Raw genomic sequence first — 23004 nt, 5'->3', positions numbered from 1 at the left:
TCAGCGCTGAAACCCTTCCAGAGAAGCACTGCCCATAAAAACCCCCAGGAGACCCTGTCAAACGCCTTCTCGGCGTCCAACAGGATCACCCCGAGGGGAGCACTGGTAACCTTGGCCCAGTCCAAAAGAGCAATTACTCGCCGAACATGGTCGACCGTGTCCCTGCCCGGGATAAACCCATGCTGGCGTATAGAGACTAGCGGGGTAATAACCGTCGCTAGTCTGGAAGATAGGATTTTTTAATAGATTTTGCTATCAGTATTGATTAGAGAAATAGGCTACCTGTAGTTTCATAGTGTTACTGTAATGAATTTATAAAAATGAACGCTGGGCAATTCGTATGCATTGGAGAGTTTTGCAATGTGTTTGGAAAGTTCTGACAAACAACAAAATGAGGAAACATCATTTAATTAGTCTCAGTGTGTTGTATTTTATATAGATTTTACAAAAACGTTCTCTCATTTTTAAATACATATAAACATATCTCAGATCACAAATGTAAAAACACACATAAAGTTACTAATACTTACCCTGAGACACTAATGCGAGTGATGCATTGCATGCTCCTAGCTTCAGAAGTCTTGGCTCCTCAAATAGCACACAGCAAGTTACAAGCAGAAGCTGTCATGATTGACAGCTTAACTTGTTCCAGACATCCTCATGAGCTTCTGTCCTATCAGCACAAGGGATAGGGCTGGTGATCTGTTCTACTTTTCTAAACCTACATTTAATAGGGCGACCCCCTTGCATACCCTATAGGCGAGCAGCCACTGGTAGGGCACAAACAAGGATTGTAAAGACATACACAAGACCAGCCCCTATGGGTCCAACAGAAGACATAGTGGAGATTCCTAAAAAAATAGAGTGCCACACTCCTGCAGTTACAGCATTTAATACTACATGTAACATAAGACAAAGGATGGGCAGGAATTGCCTCCTGAGAGCCAGCCACTGTAAAAAATGAATACCCTTATACAAAAGTGGGGAGAAAATAGTACACTTACCAGACACTGAGAGCCCAGGAGGAGTACAAACCGAGCAGCAGAGAGAAAACAGCGGTACACAAATTAGCATAGATAGACAAAGGAAACGTAAGAATAGAACCACAAGACAAAAGGGTGTTAGTCGTACAAGGAATCAAGGAAAACCTAGAGGACATACATGGCAAGGCTAGCACAAGGGTTCTAGGAAATGTGCCAAGCAATCAATCAATCAATCAAACATTTGTAGAGCACGCTACTCACCCGTGAGGGTCTCAAGGCCCTGAGTGGGGAGGGGGAGCTGTTCGAACAACCAGGTCTTGAGAAGTCTCCTGAAGGTCAGCAGGTCCTGGGTCTGTCGTAGGTGGATGGGGAGGGTGTTGCATGTCTTGGCAGCGAGGTGAGAGAAGGATCTGCCGCCGGTGGTCGTTCGGTGGATGCGTGGAACGGTGGCGAGGGCGAGGTCAGCGGAGTGAAGCTGACGGTTGGGAGTGTAGAAGGGGAGTCGTTTGTTGAGGTATGCTGGTCCGGCATCGTGGAGTGCTTTCTGGGCATAGATGAGGAGCTTGAAGGTGATCCTCTTGTTGATGGGGAGCCAGTGCAGGTTCCTCAGGTGGGCAGTGATGTGGTTGTGGCGGAGGATGTCGAGGATGAGGCGTGCGGAGGCGTTTTGTATGCGCTGGAGTCTCTTCTGGAGTTTAGCCGTGGTTCCCGCGTAGAGGGCGTTGCCGTAGTCCAGCCTGCTGGTGACGAGGGCCTGGTTCACAAAGTTAAACATACACTTTTGGTTCTGTTGGGGATCAATCTGTAGATATTGCGAAGCATACAGAGGGTGTTGAAGCAGGAGGAGGAGACAGCGTTGACTTGCTGGGTCATTAACAGAGAGGAGTCCAGGATGAACCCCAGGTTGCGTGCGTGGTTGGTAGGTGTCGGCGCAGCTCCCAGTGAGGCCGGCCACCAGGAGTCGTCCCAGGCGGAGGGGGTGGAGCCGAGGATGAGGACCTCCATCTTCTCCGAGTTCAGTTTCAGGCGACTGTTCTTCATCCATTCGGTGACAGACTTCATTCCATCATGGAAGTTGGTTTTGGCGGTGGCGGGGTCTTTGGTGAGGGAGAGGAACAGCTGGGTGTCCTTGGTGTATGAGATGATGTTGAGGTTGTGTGATCGGTTGATGTTGGTGAGCGGTGTCATGTAGATGTTGAAGAGGGTCGGGCTGAGGGATTATCCTTGGGGTACGCCGCAGGTGATCTTGGTGGCTTCGGATCGGAATGGCGGGAGACAGACTCTCTGGGTTCTGTCGGTGAGGAAGGAGGTGATCCAGTCCAGGGCTTTGTCGCGGATCCCTGTGTTATGGAGGCATGTGCGTAGGGTGTGGGGGCAGAGGGTGTCGAAGGCGGCCGAGAGGTCTAGGAGGATGAGGGCTGCGGTTTTGCCGTTGTCCAGCAGGGTCCTGATGTTGGTGGTGACGATGAGGGCGGTTTCGGTGCTGTGGTTGCTGCGGAATCCGGATTGGGATGAGTCCAAGGTGTTGTTCTGTTCGGGGAAGTGGGTCAGTTGTCTGTTGACAATCTTCTTGATGACTTTTGCCGGGAACGGGAGTAGGGAGATGGGCCAGAAGTTCTTGAGGTCCTTTGGGTCTGCCTTGAGTTTCTTGAGTAGGGCGTTGATCTCTGCGTGTTTCCAGCTTTCCGGGAAGATGGCGGTCTCGAATGAGCTGTTGAAGATCTTTCTGAGTTGGGGTGCGATGATGGAGCTCACTTTGTTGACGATGTGGTGGGGGCAGGGGTCTGACGGTGATCCGGAGTGGATGGTGTTCATGGTTTTGATGAAGCAAGTGACTGAACAGCAGCAAGGTAACTCGAGACTGGAAGGAGAAACACAGAGATAGGGCACATTATCAAGGAGTTTAAACTAGGAGATTGGAGGGAGGAGCCTAGCGCGCAACCAAGATGGCCGCGTAGGTGCGAGGCTCCCGAGGACCTCCGTGACCTCCTACACATATCCTGAAAATATCCTGTCCTAGATGAGGGGACTGTTTGGGTGAGCCCGAGCTGAGGTGGCACCCGTTTTCCGCTTCCAAATTGGACCTCGGACACCGGCGGGAACACCGATCGAGGTTTGCGGCCTTCTCCACGCCGGACCCCGGATTAGATCTGTGGGGCTATCCGGAGACAAAGTGAACAACAGCGGCGGGCAGGGCTCGGCGACTCGCGTACCCCGCACTTTCACTTTCGCTTTTGCACCCTCCTTGCTGTCTTGGCGAGGTTGGGTCGCGGGGCACTGTGAGGTGGTGTGGCCTCGTTGGGGTACCCTGCCGGCCCGCCGGCTGTGATCCACCCCGCGGATCTGTGGTGGCCCCCCCCCGGAGCCCGTGAACCGGCTTGCCTGCCCTTTACGACGTGATTGGCACGATCGGGGGACTGGAACCATGTCCACAAAGCAAGATGGTGACCGGGCAAAGGTGAAATCGACCCGACGTGGCGCAGCCCAGCAGTCTAACAGCATGGACCGCTACACCCTCCAGAAGGGATCTCCCGAGGTGCCGCGTAGGTCCCCTGAGGGCCCGACTGATGCTCCTGCTCTGCCCGCGGATCTGACCCTGCGGGATGTCATGGGTGCTATCGCCGAGATGAAGGCCTCGGTGAGCCAGCGTTTTGATACACTGGCGCAGAAGATAGACTCGGTCCTCGTGGATGTTGGCTTGGTGAGGGCCGATCTATCCAAGACCAATGATCGGGTCGATTCTTTGGCCCACACCACATTGGGCCTCACGACAGATGTGGCGACCCTCCAAAAGGAGGTGCGCCGGCTTGGCCAGGCGAGTGCGCTGATGGACCACCGCTTGAAGGATTCCGAGGGTCGGGCCCGGAGGAACAATGTCCGCATTATCGGGGTGCCTGAGGGACGTGAGGAGGCGGCGGCGGACCTATTCGTGGAGGACTTGATTCTCACCCATCTCCAGCCCCGGGGGCTGAGTAAATTCTTCGCGGTGGAACGGGCCCACAGGGTTCCCGGGGGAAGGCCTAAGACCGGAGCCCCTCCGAGGCCTCTCATTGCCCGGATTTTCAACTTTCGGGACCTCCAGACTACAGGGACCGGTCAGACTCGACATTATGGACATAAATTTTTATCCTGATTTCACTCCAGCGGTCCAAAAGCAGAGACTGAGCTTTCTCGGAGTCAAACGTCGTCTACGGGACCTAAACCTCAAGTATGCGATGCTTTTCCCAGCTAAGTTGCGGGTGGAGGTGGATGGCCGCACGCACTTTTTTGATCGTCCCGAAGCGGCTGGGGACTGGCTGGATACTTTGTCTGGGGATCGGGCTCGGGGGGGGTGGGGGGGGAGCGGTTGGGGGAGAGGGCTCGCCGGATCAGGACTGAGGGACTAATATTAGGCCTCGCTCTGGGCAAAATTGATGTCACTTTGGACTGTTCGTCTGTTCGAGTAAGTTCCCCTCCTGTGGAGGTCGTGTGGGGTCTCTTGGGGGTTCTCCCTCCTCCTCTGGGGGTTTAGTTAGTTTAACCATATATGGGGCGACAGGCACACTGCACTTTGGGGGGGCTGTTCGGGCTCATGCAGGGGTGCAGGGAGGGGGGAGTTCTGTTGGGGTGGGTGGGTTGGGGTGTTGTTCGTTTTTACCACAAGGCAAACCCTTTTTTGTATTGGTCTTAAGGTGCTCTCGGGGGGACGAATGATGGCTTTTGTGTGTGATGGGGGGTAGGGACTTGACTTTGTTGTCTTGGAACGTTAATGGACTGGGGGATAGGATCAAACGAGGTGTGGTCCTGCAGTATTTGAAACGAATCTCACCCGATGTAGTCTTTCTGCAGGAGACACACCTTATTGGTAATTCTTTTTGTGCCATGAATCGGCGTGGCTACCGTTTAGTGGCCCACTCGGGCTTCACGTCGGGCTCACGGGGTGTGGGCATCATGGTGAAGAACTCGCTCCCGTTGGAAATTGATGAGGTGCTCCATGATGATAGGGGACGCTACACTGTCTTGGTGGGGAGAATGGAGGGCAAAGTAGTTGTCTTTGTATCAGTATACGTCCCACCGGGGCTTCAGTCGACCACTTTTGCAGACCTGGGGCGCCTCCTCCTTGGCCTTCCGGGGGGGCTTCTGGTGGTTGGGGGGGACTTCAATGCGGTGGTTTCTGGGACTGTGGATCGTCACCCCCCTAGGGACCTCCCCCGGGCACAGGCGTGGCTGTCCGGCCTCTTGGATACACTGGGATTGGTGGACTGCTGGCGCTTAAAACATCCCACGCAGCTGCAGTACACTTTCCACTCGGGGGCCCATGGTAGCCTCTCCCGGCTTGATTATGTCCTTGTCCCGGCGGCCTATGTTGGGAGGGTAGGAGAGGTGCGCCATTTGGCGCGGGGTATCTCAGATCACTCCCCGCTCCTGTTACACTTTGATGTCTGCCCGAGGGGTGAGGGCAGGGTAGTTCCAATCAATGCCTGGTACCTGCGCGACCCCATCATTCGCGCTGACTTGATTAAATCCTTACAGCGATACTTTGATGAGCATGTGGGGTCCGTCCCTTCGGCTATCTCCCTGTGGGAAGCCTTCAAGACAGTTCTCAGAGGGGAGGCCCTATCCCTTATTTCCCATGCCCGGAGGCGCGAGCGGGAGGAGGTGACCCGGGTGGAGGCCAAAATTGCCGAATTGGAGGGTGATCTAGAGGGTGGGGTGACAGATGCTGCGCTACATGTCCTACAGCTTAAGCAGGCGGCCTACAGGGCCCTCGTCACCGAGGCGGCCAGGGGCCTCAGTAGGGAGCAACAGGGGCGACTGTATGATGTGGGTGATAAGGCTGGTAAACTGCTCGCGTGGTTGGATAAAAAGGAGAGAGCGAATCGTGTGGTCCCGCTGATTGAGAGGATGGATGGTGTGAGTGTAACCGAGCCAGAAGAAATTGTCTCCTGTTTCGCGGATTATTTCCGTGAAGTGTATTCCCCGGTTTCTCCCTGCTCGGAGGAGGATTCCCATGCCCTGCTTAGGGATATCGCGCTCCCTTCCCTTTCGGAGGAGGACAGGGTGTCGTTGGATGCCGCTCCCACCTCCGACGAAATAGCCCTCGCCATACGCTCGGTCGCCTCTGGCAAGGCCATGGGCCCGAATGGCATCCCTATCGAGTTGTATAAGTTGCGACCGGATGCATTGGCACCCCACCTTCGCACGATGTTCCTGGCGGCCCACTCGCTGGGCTCCCTCCCGCTGGACCAGCGTCTGGCTACAATCGTGGTGATCCACAAGGAAGGGAGACCTCGGGACCGGGTTACATCCTATCGGCCTATCTCGCTCTTAAATGCGGAGCCCAAAATTCTTGCCAAGGTGCTGGCCAATCGGCTGGTCGGCGTGGTGGGCGATCTGGTCCATCAAGACCAGTCCGGCTTTATTCCCCATCGCAACACGGCCCTTAATCTGCGGCGCTTGCACGGGGTGCTCGCACGTGTTCCATTCGTGCGGGAGCCGGCCATACTGGCGTCCTTAGACGCCACCATGGCGTTTGACACGCTTGAGTGGCCATACATTTGGGCGATGCTGGCGAAGTTTGGATTTGGCCCGGGTTTCATCAGTTGGGTCAAATTGTTGTATTCGGGCCCATTGGCGCAGGTGGTGGTAAACGGAAGAGTATCGGCCCCATTCGAGCTGGGCCGGGGCACGCGGCAGGGCTGCCCCTTGTCGCCGCTCCTGTTTGCGCTGGCCTTGGAGCCCCTGGCGGAGTGGCTGCGGTGGCATCCTTCCATCCGTGGTCTCCGTTGGACCCCCCGAGTACGAGGACCGCGTGTCCCTATATGCTGACGACATCCTTTTGTACCTAGCCTCCCCACGTAAATCACTAATAGTCCTGGTTGATGTTTTACGTTCATTTGGCCGCAACTCAGGCCTTGTCATCAACTGGGCTAAATCATGTGTGTATGTGCTCTCCGGGGAGGCTCCCGTCCTCCCGCGGGGCTGTCCGATCCAGATTGCCTCTCAGGGGTTTAGGTACCTGGGTGTCTACATTACTCTGGACCCGGAGGCCCGCTATGAGCGGAACTTGCTTCCCCCCCTCCAGCGCTTGAAGGAGGACGTCGCGCGCTGGCGGCGCCTGCCGCTTTCGCTGCTCGGCTGGGCGGCGCTGTTTAAGATGATGTCGTTGCCACGCTTCCTGTACGCTCTCCAGAACACTATGGACTTAGTCCCGGCGCGCTATTTCCGTGAGGTGGAGAGTCTACAGCGCCGCCTGTTCTGGGACGGGAGGCCGCGTATTGCCCTGGCGAAGTTGACGCTCCTATGGTACGACGGGGGGATTGCCCTCCCGGATATTAAACGGTATTACTGGGCCTCCCAGTTAGCTGCAATCAACCATGGCCTCTACGGGCCCGCCTTGAACCCGGCATTTGAAATGGATAAGATGCTACTGCCCGGTGGCGACTACAATCGAGCGCTCTACTCTGGCGCGCCCGACGCTCGCCTGACGGGACCTACGCGTGTCATGGTGCGAGTATGGCACGCGGCTAATGCAGCTATGGGGTGGAAGGACCGTTTGACCCGGGCGTCACCGCTGTACGCATCTGAGAGGTTGGGCTCCCTGTGGACCTCGAAGGGCTTCGAGAAGTGGGACACGATAGGCATCAGTAAAGTTGGGGATCTCTGGACGAGGGGGGGATTTAAAACATTCGAGATGCTGCAGACGGAGTTTCAGCTGCAGGACAGTGAATACTTTCGGTACTTGCAGGTCCGTCATGCACTGGGCTCCGTCTTCCCAGACGTTGCCTCCATCCCGGAGTCTTCCCCCCTGGAGGACAGAGTGCTAGATGGCCATGTCCCAGACAGCACGATCTCACTTATTTACAAAAAACTGATCAATGACCGCTCGGGCTGGCTAACTGGCCTCCGAGAGGCTTGGGTTGCCGATGGGCTGGAGTTGGACGACGAGGACTGGATCTCCGCGGTGGCCTCTCCGAAGGAGGTGGCCATACCGGCTCGCCTTCGCTTCGTCCAGCTTAAGATACTCCACCGGGTCTACATGACGGGGCCAAGGCTTCTGCGTATGGGCTATGCTGAGGATGGGTTGTGTAAGCGTGGGTGTGGTGCTTTGGCGACCTTTCTGCATATTTTGTGGGAATGTCCGAAGGTGGAGCGATTTTGGCGTGGTGTGCACGAGGTCCTGCGAGTGGTTACGCGTGTCGCACTGCTGCCTGAAGCGAGGAGGTGCCTGTTGAATGTGTGGGAACCAACTGACTACTCGGCTCCGCAGATGTGGTGGGTGACTCTGGGATATATGGTAGCTAAGCGTGATATTGCTCAACTGTGGGGATCCCAGAAGCCCCCGGCGGTGTCGGCCTGGAAAGAACACATGGACTGGTGCATGTTTCGAGAAAAGGTGGTGTATGTGGCGAGGGGTAAGCCTGGGACATGGGTGAAAGTATGGGGCCCCTGGAACGCCTATCGCGGGGGTATCTGCGCGCCACCACTGCTGCCTGCTGCCTCACCAGCCCCGTCCCCTTAGCTGACTCCTTCCCCCAGCCCCGGGCACAGGGTTTCCCCCAGTCCTTGCTCTGTTCCCCTTCCCTTCTTTAGACTCCTGTGGATACTAGGGGTCCCCCATTCGGGGAGCACGTGCTGCTACTGTCGATTGCGGGTTGCCTTGTGGGTGTGGTTTTTTCTTGTTGTTTGTATAAAATGAAACCGTATTGTGGGGTCTGACTGATATGGCCCACGGCATTGATACCTCCTGATTATGCTCCTCTGCAACACCAAGTGTTTTATGAACGTATGTCATATGCTCCTGTCATCCTAGCGGCCGGCCGGAAGGTTGTAGGCCCATACCTGTATATTCTTGAGATTTGTAATAAACGGTTTCAAAAAAATAAAATAAAAAATAAAATAAAAAAATAAACTAGGAGATTGGGAGGCAGACACAAGAGCTATGATAGAAGCAAAAGGAATATGCAAAGGAAATGATCGCAGGAACAGATGGAACAAACTTGGAACAATTAAAAAGGGAGAGCCCCAATGGACTGCACTGGACTGTAGACAAAAGACAGACAAAGGACTAAAGCAAAGCAATGCAAGGCTGGGAGACATACTGTAGTTAGCTGCACTGGGACTAGACACATGTTCTGGATGCAGCAAGGTAGGTTTTTGTTGAATTCGTTTTTGCTGCCATTAGGAGCCTGCACACTTTACCACTGCCAACCAGTACTAAAGTGCTTGTGCTCTCTCCCCTGAACATGGTAATATTGGCTCACCCCTATTGACATATTTTTAACAACATGTTATTAGCATTTAAAGTAAGAAAACAAGCATACACCGGGATATAAAGATACTGCAAACAATACCACCAATTATGGTTATACATCTTCTCATTGAAAGAGAGAAAAGGGGGAGAGTAGAGTAAAGAAGGCAACATAGCCTTAGAGGAATGGGATGGAAGAAGGAACAAGATAAAACATGAAGAGAAAATAAAGAGGAAAAGAAGGGGAGAAAGCAGATCCACAGAAAATATCACATCTGGTTATCCCGTATTACACAGTTGGTAAAAAACAAACAACTGAATAGCATTGTTGAATAACTAGTACAAAAAGCTGAAAACATGGACATTCATCACCCTTAGACGGATCAAGTTGCATTAGAAGAGGAAACAGTGACAGCCAATGGCATTTCCATGGATGGAATGTGGTGACATATCCAGTGCGACATAGGCGCGTACACATAGGTTATATTAATCCGAGTTAGGGATCTGAATTCCTCTAGGGGAGCGTACTGTGTTTATTTGGCCAGTTGTGAGGTCATGTGTGCGAATATATGTTACAAAAGGTTCCCAGATGTCCTTGCGCCTGGATGGTGGGGGCATTTGCGCCCAGTAAACACAGCCAGTTATTCCTGACAGTAGATTGCGTCCTGTAACCAGGACTCAATTTTGGGTGTTAGCTTCCGCCCCTTATGCATAGCGACTCTGCGCTTTGCTAGCAGAAGTAGCATAGCCCCCAAGAAGTGTGGCTCAATGATTAGAGCGGCAGACCCTGATGCAGAGGTCTAGCCCGGGACCATGGTTCAATTCCCCGCCTCGGCAGGTCTTGGGCTCAACAATTCCACGGACCTGATAATTCTCGCCTCGGTACCTATTCCAATCATGGGGTCCCACTCTGCAACTCTGGGCAATAGCTTGCTTAATCTCCACAACGGCCCCCACAACGCTAAGGATGCCTGGCCTCCACCTTGGGGTTGCCCAGGAGTGGACGCCTCACAGGGAAAGCCAGGATGGGTTCCACAGCGGTATTCGTACAAGCGCCTTGAGACCCTTGCGGGTGAGTAGTGCGCTATACAAGTATCAATTTACAATCAGTGAGATTTTGGCGAGAGGTCTCGCACATAGCCCAAAAGGCATACTGATGGTGTGTGAGGTACTGGGTGGCTCAGAGTCTGTGTAAGTGTATTGGAGTATGGCCTACCAGTATTTCCCATCAGAGGACAGGTCCATGCCAGGTGTAGAAATGTGGCTCGTGTGGCCATGCATCTTTTGGGAGTGCATCTGGTGTTAGCCCCGTTGGTTGTGGTTGCTCAGGAATGCGGTATACATGGTGTAGGAATTTAAAATCGATGAGCCGCAGTCTGTAGTTGGGGGAGAGGGCAGTCATTTGTGTGCAACAGTATTTCCATTGTTCCTCTGTTATTGGGGCCCTGTTGGCATATTTAAATTTAGTTATAAGTCCCTAGTAAAGTGCACAATATGTGCCCATGACGGGAAACAGCCATCACATTGCATTACCATTACAATGCAAGTCGTTACAACGACTTGCTCTAGGGGGCGCTCTCAACTAAGGAATAGTATAATTTACTATTCCAACACCGTCCCTACTGTTGCCCACACTGGAGTTGGAATAGTAAGTTATACTATTCATAAGTCCAGCTCGCCTCCTAGAGCAAGTTGTTGTAATGACTTGCGTTGCAATGGTACTGCGATGTAACAACGCGGTTGTTGTAACGACCTCGTTGTAATCAAATGCATTTACAACGCATGCGATGTAAACGACTATTTTCGCCCACAACCTGTAAATTAAATGCTACTTGTGAGCCAGCAGCACTGATTGTGCCACCCACTTAAGTAACCCTCTAACCATGTCTCAGGCCTGCCATTGCAGTGCCTGTGTGTGCAGGTTATACTGCCATGTTGACCTGGCAAGATAAACCTTTTGCCAGGCCCAAACCTTCTATTTTTATACATATAGGTCACCACTATGGTAGGCCCCGGAGAACCCAGAGGGCAGGGTGCTATCTATGTTAAAGGCAGGATATGTTCTTTTAACTTTTACATGTACTGGTAGTGAAAAACTCCAAAGTTGTTTTTAACTACTGCAATGCCTAGCTCTCCCATAGGATAACATTGGGATTACCTTATTACATTCTACAAGTGCAATTTCCAATTGGGAAGACATACACCCTTCAAGTCTGGTGTCTCTGGAATCACAATTTAAAATGTGAACTTATGGTGGAGTCAGATTTTAAATTGCAATTCTGAAAATGCCACTTTTAGAAAGAGATAAGTGGCTGTGATATTTAAAAGCACTTATCATGTTAATACCAAGTCAAATCAATTTATTACTTTGGTCTGTGTACTTATTTCACATTAAATTATGAAATGTTGACACTTAAATGTGATATTGACTTCAATATGTTATGTAAAACAACTGTTCTCTACTTCCACGTTGGTCAAAGAAGACCTTTTAGACAATCAAGTATGTTCACACTACCAAGCGTGTTCAACAGAAATTTTAAAAAATGTATCAACTGAAACAAACACAAGGATTTAGAAAACAACAGTGTATAAATTATTTGTACCAAAATAAACAAATTCAGTGCATAAACAACCTTGTAAGGGTCATATGGACCAACATAACAAAACAACATAACAAAACCAGTCAAAAAGATTCGGAAAACCAGAGGTTATTATTACAGATAGTATAGGTGTCGTGACCCTCTTGGAATAAACTAAGGGGTTATTGGATAGATATTTAAGGTTGTTTTCCCACTGTCCGTCGAAATTAGTTTTGGACAAATCCCCTAATCTTTGTCGTTGAAACGTTTCAACCCTTTAGGGATTATGGGTTCTCTTCTTGACCTAGACTGTGCGTTTTCTCGACTCTTCATGAATGGAGGTAATGCGAAACGTATTTCTCAGGTCTTCTTTCTTTGAGTGGACACCATTTTTTTTTTTTCAGGCTTGGAATCTCTATTCTTCATAAATGGAGGTATCTGCTTTTCAAATCTTCTCCCTTCTTGACAGCTGTTGTTTAGCAGAATTCGCTTTCTTTTTATTTCGAATTTCACTGTTCGTAACTACTTCTCACGGCTGCCATTCCATCTCGGGTGTGGGGATTGGAAGAAGCCCAATTTGGCTGTTAGTGATAATGCCTAACCCATAGTTTGTTGGCTTTTAGAAAGTTGACATTTTCTTGTTTACTTCATTTGGTGACTGTAGCCTGTCTCTGGTCACATGACTGGGTGTGGTGAGCAGTTGGGATTTGTCTACTCCTCCTAGACAGCCACATACAATGGGAGCTTAGGTATGTCTCAAAGGGCCATCCCTGAATAGGGTGTGTCCTGTCCACACACAACGGGCTGCATACTCTCCGTGTAGTGAATCTGGAGCCAGGGCAGGAAGGGAGGACCTCTGTGCACTTCAAGGCATTGTCTTTGAAGTTTCACCTCACTTCAGAGGCACCACTGGGTATAAGTACTGAACCTCAGACACCATCAAGACAGTACACTTCCGAGCCTGTGGATACTCTGCCAGGAAGAAGGACTGCTGTGCTGCTGAATGACTGCCACTCTGCTGAACTGCAACTCTTCTGGACTCCTCCTTTGCTGTGCTGACATGCTGGCCTGCTGCCCTCCTGCGTCGATGAGAAGGACTGGACCTGCATTAATTGCACCCAGAACCCAGAGTGACTTGAAGTGCTAGTTGGCTGGTCTACTGATCTGAAGCCTCAGGGACATAACAGGCTTCCAACCCCTGCACATGGACTCTACCATCTGTGACTCTTTCCTGCCAAGTGGTGCCACCCGAGTCCTGGACACTTGGAAGTGGACCTAAGGGGCTTGAAAGTAGAACTGATGCATCCCCTCTGCTGAGCAACGCATCCCGAGCAGAACCGACAAGGCACCGCTGTTGGCATGGATTTGACCCATCACAAGACTCGCATCACCGCAGCCTCCTGCACCTTGGGACCGCCGCATCACCTTCCGAACTGCCACTGCACAATGCTTTTCCCGGTACGAGCACCTCGCATCATTTGCTGAGGGCAGCCGCAACAATGGCGAAACAATGCTGCTGAATATATGCTCACCGGAACTGCTGCATCGCCTTGGCTGTGCCACGCATCCTTGACACTGGACTTCGCATTACAAGCCCTGTCAACAGGATCCTCGACAACAATGCAACAGGACCTCGCATCACAGCTTCGCCCCATCTCGGAATCGATGAATCACCACTGCTGTGCAATGCATTTTCTAAGCGGACTCACACAACGCACAACAACGAGGATTTAAGTTACTTCATTCAGCGGGCCTAACAAGGCCCTTTTAGCTAGTCTGCACTCCATTAAAGTCGGCCTAAATTTGTGTCACTTTGTCAGCGCCCCTGAGATGGAATGATGGAATCATAAAAGACTTACAGAAACAAGCAGATGAAGGGTATTTGACCTAATTCCTAATAAGTAAAGACTCGACTGGTGCAAGCAGACACAAACTAATACAGACTGCCCTGATCTTTTGAAGGAGGTGCCTCAGCAAGTCAAGGAATGCGTAGGATGATGCACCGACCTTCCCACTGGTGGGTCTGCCTAAATCTGAGGGCTTCCATATGACTACACAACTACGTGCATCAATGGAAGTTAGACTGAAGACAGTGGAGGACTGCTATGAGGGGGTATCTCAGGGCATTAACCTTAAACTTACTTTAAAATTACCAAGAACAAACTCCTGCTAAACAGGTAATGTTAGAAATGGGGAGTCTAGTTGGTAGAGGTTTGCACCCTGTCTAAGTAGGGCCCCTTATCCTAGTCAGGGTAATGAGATTACACAGCAAAAATAACCCATGCACACCCCCTTGGTACCTTGGCATGAGCAGTCAGGCTTATCTCAGAGGCAATGTGTAAAGCATTCGTACATACACACACAGTAACACAGGGAAAACATTACAAAATTAGTTCACACCAGTTTAGAAATATAGCCAATATTTATCTGAATAAAACAAGACCAAAATGACAACAATCCAACATACACAAGTAAAGATATGACTTTTAAAAGGTTCAAAATAGTTCAGTTCATAGGAAACTATGAATGCTTCAATTTTATCCCACAGTACCTGAGATGAGTCAAAATCAAAGACGAAAACAGGTGCAGGGGAGATGAGGCACCGGAAAAGCAAAGCAATGCATCGATTCCTTACTCACAGTGGAGGTAATGTTTTGATTCCTCACTGCAGCGCAAGGGAGGTGATGCGTCGATTCCTTATTGCGTGGGGAGGTGACGCATCGATCTCCGGACACACCGCCTAGGTTACTTACTGCTGGGCTACGTTGATGAAGAACTGGTCACACAGGTGCAATGCATCATAAATCTGCACACGCTGGGTCAATGCTGCATCAGTCAAACAGGCGCTGGGTCGATTTTCCAGCTGTGTGGCAGGTGATGCATCGATTTCTCCAGCCGCACAGCAGGGCCTGTGTCGGAGCGGGTGCCTCAGACGTCGCAGATATGGTCCTCAGGACTTGGGCTGCGGCGATCTTTCAGCTGCATGGAGGGCACTGCGTTGATTCTTCGGCTGCACCACAGCGATGCATTGGTTTTTTAGCCGCATGGCGGTGCTGCATCAGGAAAACAGGCGCTGAAGGTCGATGCATGGATTTTCTCAGTCCTTTGCTGCAAATCCACCCAGAACTGGATTTGGCACCACTTGGCAGGTCAGAACTCTCAGCAGAGGAGTTCGGGAAATTCAGATGAAGACTTTGGTGGTCCTGAGACTTCTTAACAGGAGGCAAGCACGCACAAGTCCTTGGAGAACCTTGGCAAGCAGGATGTAAAAAGCAAAATCCAGTCCTTTCACTGCCCAAGACAGAAGCAGCAAGCAGCAGGACAACACAGCAAAGCACACAGCAAAGTGGAAGTCCCTCCTGACAGCTTTTCCAGCTTTTCCTCTTGGAAGAATGTCCTCTAGGTCCAGAAGTGTTCTGAACATATGGTGTCACAGCTCCAGTACTTATATCAGTTTCTGCCTTTGAAGTAGACAAACTTCAAAGGAAGGTCTTTGTATTGCACAAGACATTCCTTTTCTCTGGCTTGGCTGCAGATATGCTACAGGGGGTGGAGACAGCTGTGTGTGAGGACAGGCACAGGCCTATTCAGGTGTCAGTGACAACTCCTTCCATCACTCTAGCTCAGGAAGAACCATCAGCCTAGTGATTGGCCATCGGGATATGCAGGGCACACGTCAGCTCTCTTTGTGTGACTGTCTAGAGTAAATGCACAAACAACCCAACTGCCAGTCTAAACCAGACGTGGATTCCACCAGGGAGGCACAGAATGGTAAAGCAAGAACATGCCTACTTTCCAAAAGTGGCATTTTCAAACACACAATTTAAAAACCAACTTCACTAAAATATGTATTTTTGAATTGTGCGAGTTCAGGGACCCCAAACTCCAAATCTTTACCTCTTCCCAATTGGAAGTTACACTTGTAAGAGGTTACAAGGCAGCTCCAAAGATAACCTATGGGAGAGATAGTCGTCGCAATAGTAAAAAACAAAATGAGCAGTATTTCACTATCAGGACATGTAAACCACACCAGTATATGTCCTACCTTTTAACTACACTGCACCCTGCTAAGAGGGCTACCTAGGGCCTACCTAAGGAGTGTCTTACATATAATAAAAGGGAAGGTTTGGGCCTGGCAAGTGGGTGCACTTGTCAGTTCAACACGGTAGTTCAAAACTGCCCACAAAGACACTGCAGTGACAGGTCTGAGACTTGGATGTGGGACTACTACTCATGTGAGTGACACAATCAGTGCTGCAGGCCGACTAGTATTATTTGGATTACAGGCCCTGGGCACACAGTGAACTTTACTAGGGTCTTACCAGTAAATCAAATATGCCAGTCATGGATAGCCAATCATAATCACAATTTACACAGGGAGTACTTGCACTTTAGCACTGATCAGCAGTGGTAAAGGGCCCAGAGTTCCAAAATCAGCAACAATGAAATGCAGCACTCAGTCAAAAACAGGAGGTCAGAAGCAAAAACAAAACAGGGGAAAGCACGCCAAAAGTGCTAGGTCTAACAGGTGACCGCCACAATACAGTGCACTAAGGGAGATGTTCCGAAGGGAATGGAATGAAGCAGTCTTGGAATCACAAACACACACAATACTGACGCTGCTATACACTTTGGGGTCTAGAAAGAGACTAGTAACATGGTTTTACAAACCACTAACAAACATGACATTAGGCAAAGATTTGATGGGATAAACTGGAGATCCTAAAGTACATGTATAAAGCGTCAAGAAATGCATGTCAAGTATACACAATTGAACTTTTAACACAGAACATACCTGACACTAAAAATATTACACACAATATCAACAGCGATATCATCCACATACCCATACTTTTTGTTGAAAATCAACCACCCTAATAATGCTGACCTTGAGGTGCCTCCGGCTGAAGCGAAAGGTGGAGGTGGTCTCCTGTGCTATAAAGCCCAGGGGAGCGCCGAGGGAGAAAGAAGAAACAGCGAGTTTTGTCGCGCTGTTGCCAGTTACCTGAAAAAAATGCAAATGCAAGCAAATCATTAATAGCAGATCTAAAAGCTGCTTGGGAACCGGTACAGGTTTTAATTGATAGAATCATTTAAGGCTACATGGTGACAAACATTTGTTTTGAGAGATAATGCAATGGTGTTACTTGTTGAGTTCTAAAGTCCTAATGGACACGTATAAAAATGTTTGGACTAGGTACAGTCGGATTGTGTATTATTAAAATAGTTATTTTGAAAGCATTTATCATCTTAAAAAACTAAACCTTTCTGCACATATTGCAGCAGACTAGCTTACATTTTGCGCAATACAATTTTAAAATAAGGATTTACGTATTCACTGTTCTTTCTATCACAGGCTGGGGCCTAGTAGCACTACAAATACACAAGTCACTATTCCCACTGTGTCAACCAGGATTCAGTTCTGTGACTCGTTGCCCACCTAGACATCTGCAGTGATTACATTAATCAACCGGAGTTTCATAAAGTAGAAGACTACATTTCTCACCAGTTTAACTTGCATTTATTTTTCATTAAAAGTAGGTCTGTTATTTTGTATGACGTCACCTGTAGATAAACGGTAAACAAAATAGCTACAAAATATTTTGTTATTTTCAGCCATATCTCTGACCTGCCCTCACACTGACATCGAACTCAAAATCACAATTCCCATATTTTATGTATTCACTTCAACCACTGATTTTAACGTCATTCCTCCATGCAGAAACTCAAACGGCCCCATGAGTACAGCACAAAACTACATCGCAAAAGTAAAGAGTGGTCCACATACTATACCATAAGCATTGGCAGAGCCAATAGGTCTCATCAATAAGACCTATTGGCTTTATCAATGATTATTAGCCATGCTGTACGGCAGAATGGATGCTGTGCAGCTTGGTTGAAAATAAAATGTAAAAAAATGCTATGACGCAGCCGTCAGTTCATTTTGTAGATATGCGCCAACAGAGATGCGCATGCCGACAAAATGAGCCAAGCATTGTTCTTTATTTCTGTATACAAATCCTAGATGGACTATTTAATCAAAAGTAGCTTGAAATCTGCTTTATTACACACAAGCGGGGGAGTGTGTTGCGGGTGGGGAGGAGGTGGAGTACAATGTAACATGGAGGGAGGATGAGTGGGAGTGGAGGATGTCAATGGAGGAGAAGGACAAAGAGAAGGACAAGTGAGAGACAACAATGGGTAAGCACACATACAATGTGAGGTTGGCAGGCTTCGGTAGAGGAAGCATACGCACAACGATTGATAATGAAGGGGAAGCACAAGAGCAATGGGGGGAAAGAAAGAATGGCAAATGAAGGAGGGAAGCTGAGGGGTGAAACATACAGGTGAGAAAGAGAAACACGAAGTACACAAGCAAGAAAGCTGGAAAACCAAAAAAAACAAGCATTTGAAATGCAATAGGTCTCGCATTTGCTTGCGTTAGAGCCAGCTACTGCAAGGTCTATTGGGGCTGAGGGGCCATGCCCCCCACTTTTTGCCCATACAAAGGTCAGCCTGACAGACACTGCTCATTTTCAGATCAGGCAGCCAGACATGCGATAAATGTGCAGGCTCCTGGCTGCCTGAGATGAAATTTGCTGGGCTGAGAAAGTCACAGCTTCTGTGGGTGTGACCTCCTCAGCTCAGCAAAGGTCCCTAAGGCCCTTCCCTCAGTGACGAGGGGTAGTGTCACTGATTGCCTCACACCTGGGCACTTCAGTTTTCAGCCCTGACGTGCCCAGGGTCGACTGTCGATCAGTGACACTTCATCACAGAGTGGGATGGAGTCAGCAGTCCCGTGACTCCATGCCAAACTGTGATGGCGTTGGGACTGCTGTCTTCCCTCATTGGCTGACCTTGAGGGAGGACAGCAGTCCCAATCCTTCTGGGACCTCCGAGGCAGAACTGCAGGTGAGTGTTTTTTTTTTTTTATTAAGTTTTGGTGCATGCGTGTATGTATGAATGTTTGGTAATGAGTGTTGTGAATGGATGTGTTTAAGTGTGTGCATGTGAATGCATGGCTGTGCTTGTGTATGTGTGCGCGTGTGTCCTGTTTGCCCCCCTCCCTCCTAAAATTACAGACCCCCACTGGTTAGAGCTATTGCCATTGTAAATGGTAATGTTTTTGACATATGTGTTATGGAGAGTATGTATGTGGTGTATAGTGGAATTATATGGGTTGGATTGGATTAATTAGATTTGGAATTGTGTGGAATGTAATTGTGTGGTGTGGATTTGCAGAGTGGAATTATGTGACATGATGTGCTGTGGAATTATGTGGTATTGTGTGTATTGGTATTATGTGAAGTGGATTGTGTGTTATGGTGTGTAATTTTGTGGAATGGTATTTTGCGTTGTGGAGTGCTATGTAGTGGAGTTTAATTATGAGGTGTGCTGTTGAATTATGCAGCATAATGTGGAAGTGTGTGGTGTGGATTGCATGTTTTTGGTGTGGTGTATAATTGTGTTGTTGAGTTGTGTTATGTGGGTTGGTGTCCAATTTTGTGGTGTGGATTGATGTGTGGAGTTGAACTGTGTGGTGTGGAACTGTGTGAATAGCTTTGCCTTTTAGGTGATGAAAAAAACAAAGAGGTGGGAATTAAGCTCCAGATCTGTGTGTTTGGGTGTTAAAAAAAGAGAGTTAGAGCTATTAGCGTTGTAAATGTAAATGTTTCTTATTTATGTGTTATATAGTGGAGTGGATGTATGTGGTGTGTATTAGAATTATGTGGTTTGGATTGGATTTGTTATTTAAGGCATTGTGTAGCACATTATTGTGTGGTGTGGAGTGGATTTGTGTAGTCGAATTGTGTGGCATGGTGTGCAGTAGTATTTTGTGGATAGTAAGTATGTTTTTTGAGTGTATTGGAATTATGTGGAGTGGGAGTATGTGTCACAGAGTGTAATTATGTGGAACTTTGTGGTATGATGTTGAATTATGTGTAGTGAATTGGATATATGTGGTGTGTAGTGTAATTGTGTGGTGGAATTATGGGGTTTGGTGTGGAATTATGGGTGTGGAATGGATTTGTGTGGAGTGGAATAATGCGGCAATGAACAGTGTGGTGTTGAGTGACACTATTTTGAGTTGAATTATGTGTTGTACACAAACCACAGGAGTATACCCATAGACCCAGTTGAGACCTGGGTAATAAATGTATATCATATGACAATGTCTCAACAGGTAATGATAAAGGACAAATTCAGAGAGCATGCACAATAGTTGCAAAAAGGAGGAGACCAGGATGCAATAATGGTTGTTGTAATAAATGCACAGAGCAGTCTACATTACAAAGAAAGGTTCAAGAAATCAATGATAGCACTATATAACAATAGTGACAAGTGAAACAGTGAGAAAATGGTGCAAAAGGAACACAAATAAATGACATATACAACATCTTTTCTTCTTTGGTGGTTAAAATTCATTTACAGGAATTTTTTAGGTAACAAATAATTTGCTAAACTACAAAGGTTGCGCCGAGGAAAATTGTGCAGAGCGCAGATGTACAACTATTGTTATATAGTGCTATCATTGATTTCTTTCACCTTTCTTTGTAATATAGACTGCTCTGTGCATTTATTGCAACAACCATTATTGCCTCCCTGTCTCCTCCTTTTTGCAACTATTGTGCATGCTGTTCTAATTTGTCCTCTAGCATGACTGGAATTATGTGGCATAGTGTGAAGTGTATTTATGTCGATTGTTGTTATGTGGTATAGAGTGGATTTATGTGGGGTGTATTTATGTGGTACTGAGTAGTGTGTAATTAGGTGGAGTTGAATTATGTAGTGTTAGAAATGGGGGTCTCTAGTTGGCAGAGGTAGGTACCTTTGTCCAAATAGGGACCCTTGCTTCTAGTCAGGGTAAGGGGGATACACTCCTAAAATAACCCCTGCTCACCCCCTTGGTAGCTTGCCATGGGCAGGCAGGCGTATCTCAGATGCAGTGTGTAAAGCATTTGTGAACACATACAGTAATACAGTGAAAACACTACAAATGGACACCACGCCTGTTTAGAAAAATAAGTAATCTTTATCCAACCCAAAAAACACAATACAGTACTTAAAATGTCCTTAAAAATAGTTTATTCACTTAAATCAAGCTTGTATATCAGCAAATAACTCCACCTGGAGTTACAACAACGTCGTGACAGGTGAAAATCTCGAAGTACGGCTCCGACCGCGAGATGCGCGGTGTCGGCCCCACTTAGAACAGTACCTTGGAACGATGAAAGCAAAGACGGTGCATGGCATCGGGGAGGTGATGCTTTGTTGGTGCCGAGCGGCGTCGGTTCCTTACGACCCCAGGGGAGGTGATGCCTCTGTTCCTTACAGCAGCGCAGGAGTGGCAAGATGTCAGTTCCTTACTGTGTCGGGAAGATGACATCACGGATGGCGGCAAGGCGTCAGTTCCTTACGACGGTGCGATGTCGATGGATTCGGAAGTCACCCACGTCGAGGATCGGCTCTGCGTTGATGAAGCACCGGTGTCTGTGAAGTCGGGGCTGCGGTGCGAGTTGGGACGTTGCGTCGTGGACATCATGAGCGGTGACCTCGGCTCCGGTGCAGGAAGCGGCCTGGTTGACGAATTCAGAGTCGATGCGGCACGGCGTCGGCAGGCTTCGGGCCTACGTTGCAAGTCAGGACGGTGCATTGTGCTCTTTACGAGCGGTGCTCACAGCTTCGGTGCAGGTTACAGCATCACTTGCCGGCATCAGTGTTGCAATTTCCTTCCGTGGCAGCTGAAACAGCAGTGCCAGATGCTGAGAGGCAGAAGGGATGACATCTTTGTGTCCCTGAGACTTCAGAACAGGAGGCAAGCTCAGTTTCAAGCCCTTGGAGATCTTTTCTTCAAGCAGGTGTTGCAGGGAGCTTTATTTAAGGGTCAAGAGGGCAGGGGGCTGAGCACAGAGCTCTTGGAGCCTTCACGTGTGAGCAAGGGAGTGAGCTAGGGACAAAAGGGGCACCTTAATTTGAGCCGGGGTGTCTGGGAACGCTCGCTCTAAAAATGAAGGAAACAGATATGTGAGCCATGAAAACTGAGGCTGAAAGATTTATTAAGAAGGTGAAACTTCAAAAACTGCAAGACAAAGGCATAAAAATACAAAATACAGAATCCAGATAGTCACATGGATAAGATGGCATTTCTGTATTAAAACTATTGTACTGTCTGAGAGAGAGAGACTGAACCTCAAAGACGCATTTATAAATGCATTATGAAAACATAAGTTAAATCAAGGAAAACGTTCTCAGAATGCAAAACACACTTGATCCAAAATACTGAGAATACTCACGTACATACCTAAAAGAAAGCAACTTTGCAAATGTGATATAAGTATGAAATGCTCAATAAGAAAACACCAATTTAGGAACAAAATAGCATAGCAAAATAGCATACATAGCATATACAGCAAATATATTGGCAAGTTAAATTGTATCTTAAAAACAAAAAACAAGAGCTCTTGGGAAGTACCCACACCCGCCTGCCATCTACTAACAGACGGGTGGGGTAGTCCAAAGATGTCTCTGTGGTCTCCCTTCTTATACTCTTTAAGGCAGTCAGAAGTGCCTACGGTATCGTCATCTCATGCCCCGTCTCGTGACTTACGGTATGGTTCTAATGTTTTACCATACATGGTGACGCACTTTCCAGTAACTGTGGTACGTGAGCTAGGTGAAAGGTCATATCTCAGGCAAGGCGCTTGCCATAAATTGGATGGGCAAGCAGAAAAATGTGTATTGTAAAGGGATTCTGTATATACATATATAAATCTCCACGTCCTGTGTTCCTTAGCTTGACACATCTGCGGTGGCAACTTCCCTAAAAGTATGTACCAGCCAAGGATGCAGTCTGCTGTATGTCGAAAGAATAGGGGGATGTTGAACCTTGAGACAGTGAACTTCGCACACGAGTAGGGTGGGGGCTCTTTGGAGCAGGAGGCCGCACAGAAAGAGGAGCTGGATATGATTTGGATCAGACCTGCATTCAGCATGTTATACAGGAAAATAGCAGAACTATGGTCAATTTAACAAAGAGGCCTACATATTGAACAGAAGGGTCTACACAGGAGTTTTATGGCTGAGTGGTAAGGATGTCCCCGGGCATTTGTTATATAGTAACAAAGGACCCTCTGGCCAATTTAACACGGCCTACAAATTAGGCTGGCAGGGCAAGGACAAGGGTCTCATACCTCAGGTGTGGACAGAACGG

At 48.6% G+C, this 23004-nt stretch overlaps 1 protein-coding gene across 6 annotated transcripts in view; it reads right to left on the bottom strand.

Annotated features, from left to right (window-relative positions):
• Positions 1-23004, bottom strand: part of LOC146865554 (baculoviral IAP repeat-containing protein 1-like) — a 1189967-nt gene that overhangs the window by 956361 nt on the left and 210602 nt on the right. For 5 of the 6 annotated variants that reach the window (XM_085632369.1, XM_085632370.1, XM_085632374.1 and 2 more), the window contains one exon: positions 16681-16797. The exons of the other annotated variant lie outside the window; for it this stretch is intronic. In XM_085632369.1, coding sequence (XP_085488495.1) covers positions 16681-16797 — 117 coding nt within the window. The remainder of the gene's footprint in view (positions 1-16680; positions 16798-23004) is intronic. 6 annotated transcript variants of the gene reach the window in all.

This window comes from Triturus cristatus, chromosome 2_1 (assembly GCF_964204655.1).
Source record: "Triturus cristatus chromosome 2_1, aTriCri1.1, whole genome shotgun sequence".
In the NCBI taxonomy this organism is placed as follows: Eukaryota; Metazoa; Chordata; class Amphibia; order Caudata; family Salamandridae; genus Triturus; species Triturus cristatus.
This window is presented reverse-complemented; position numbering and strand designations above follow the sequence as displayed.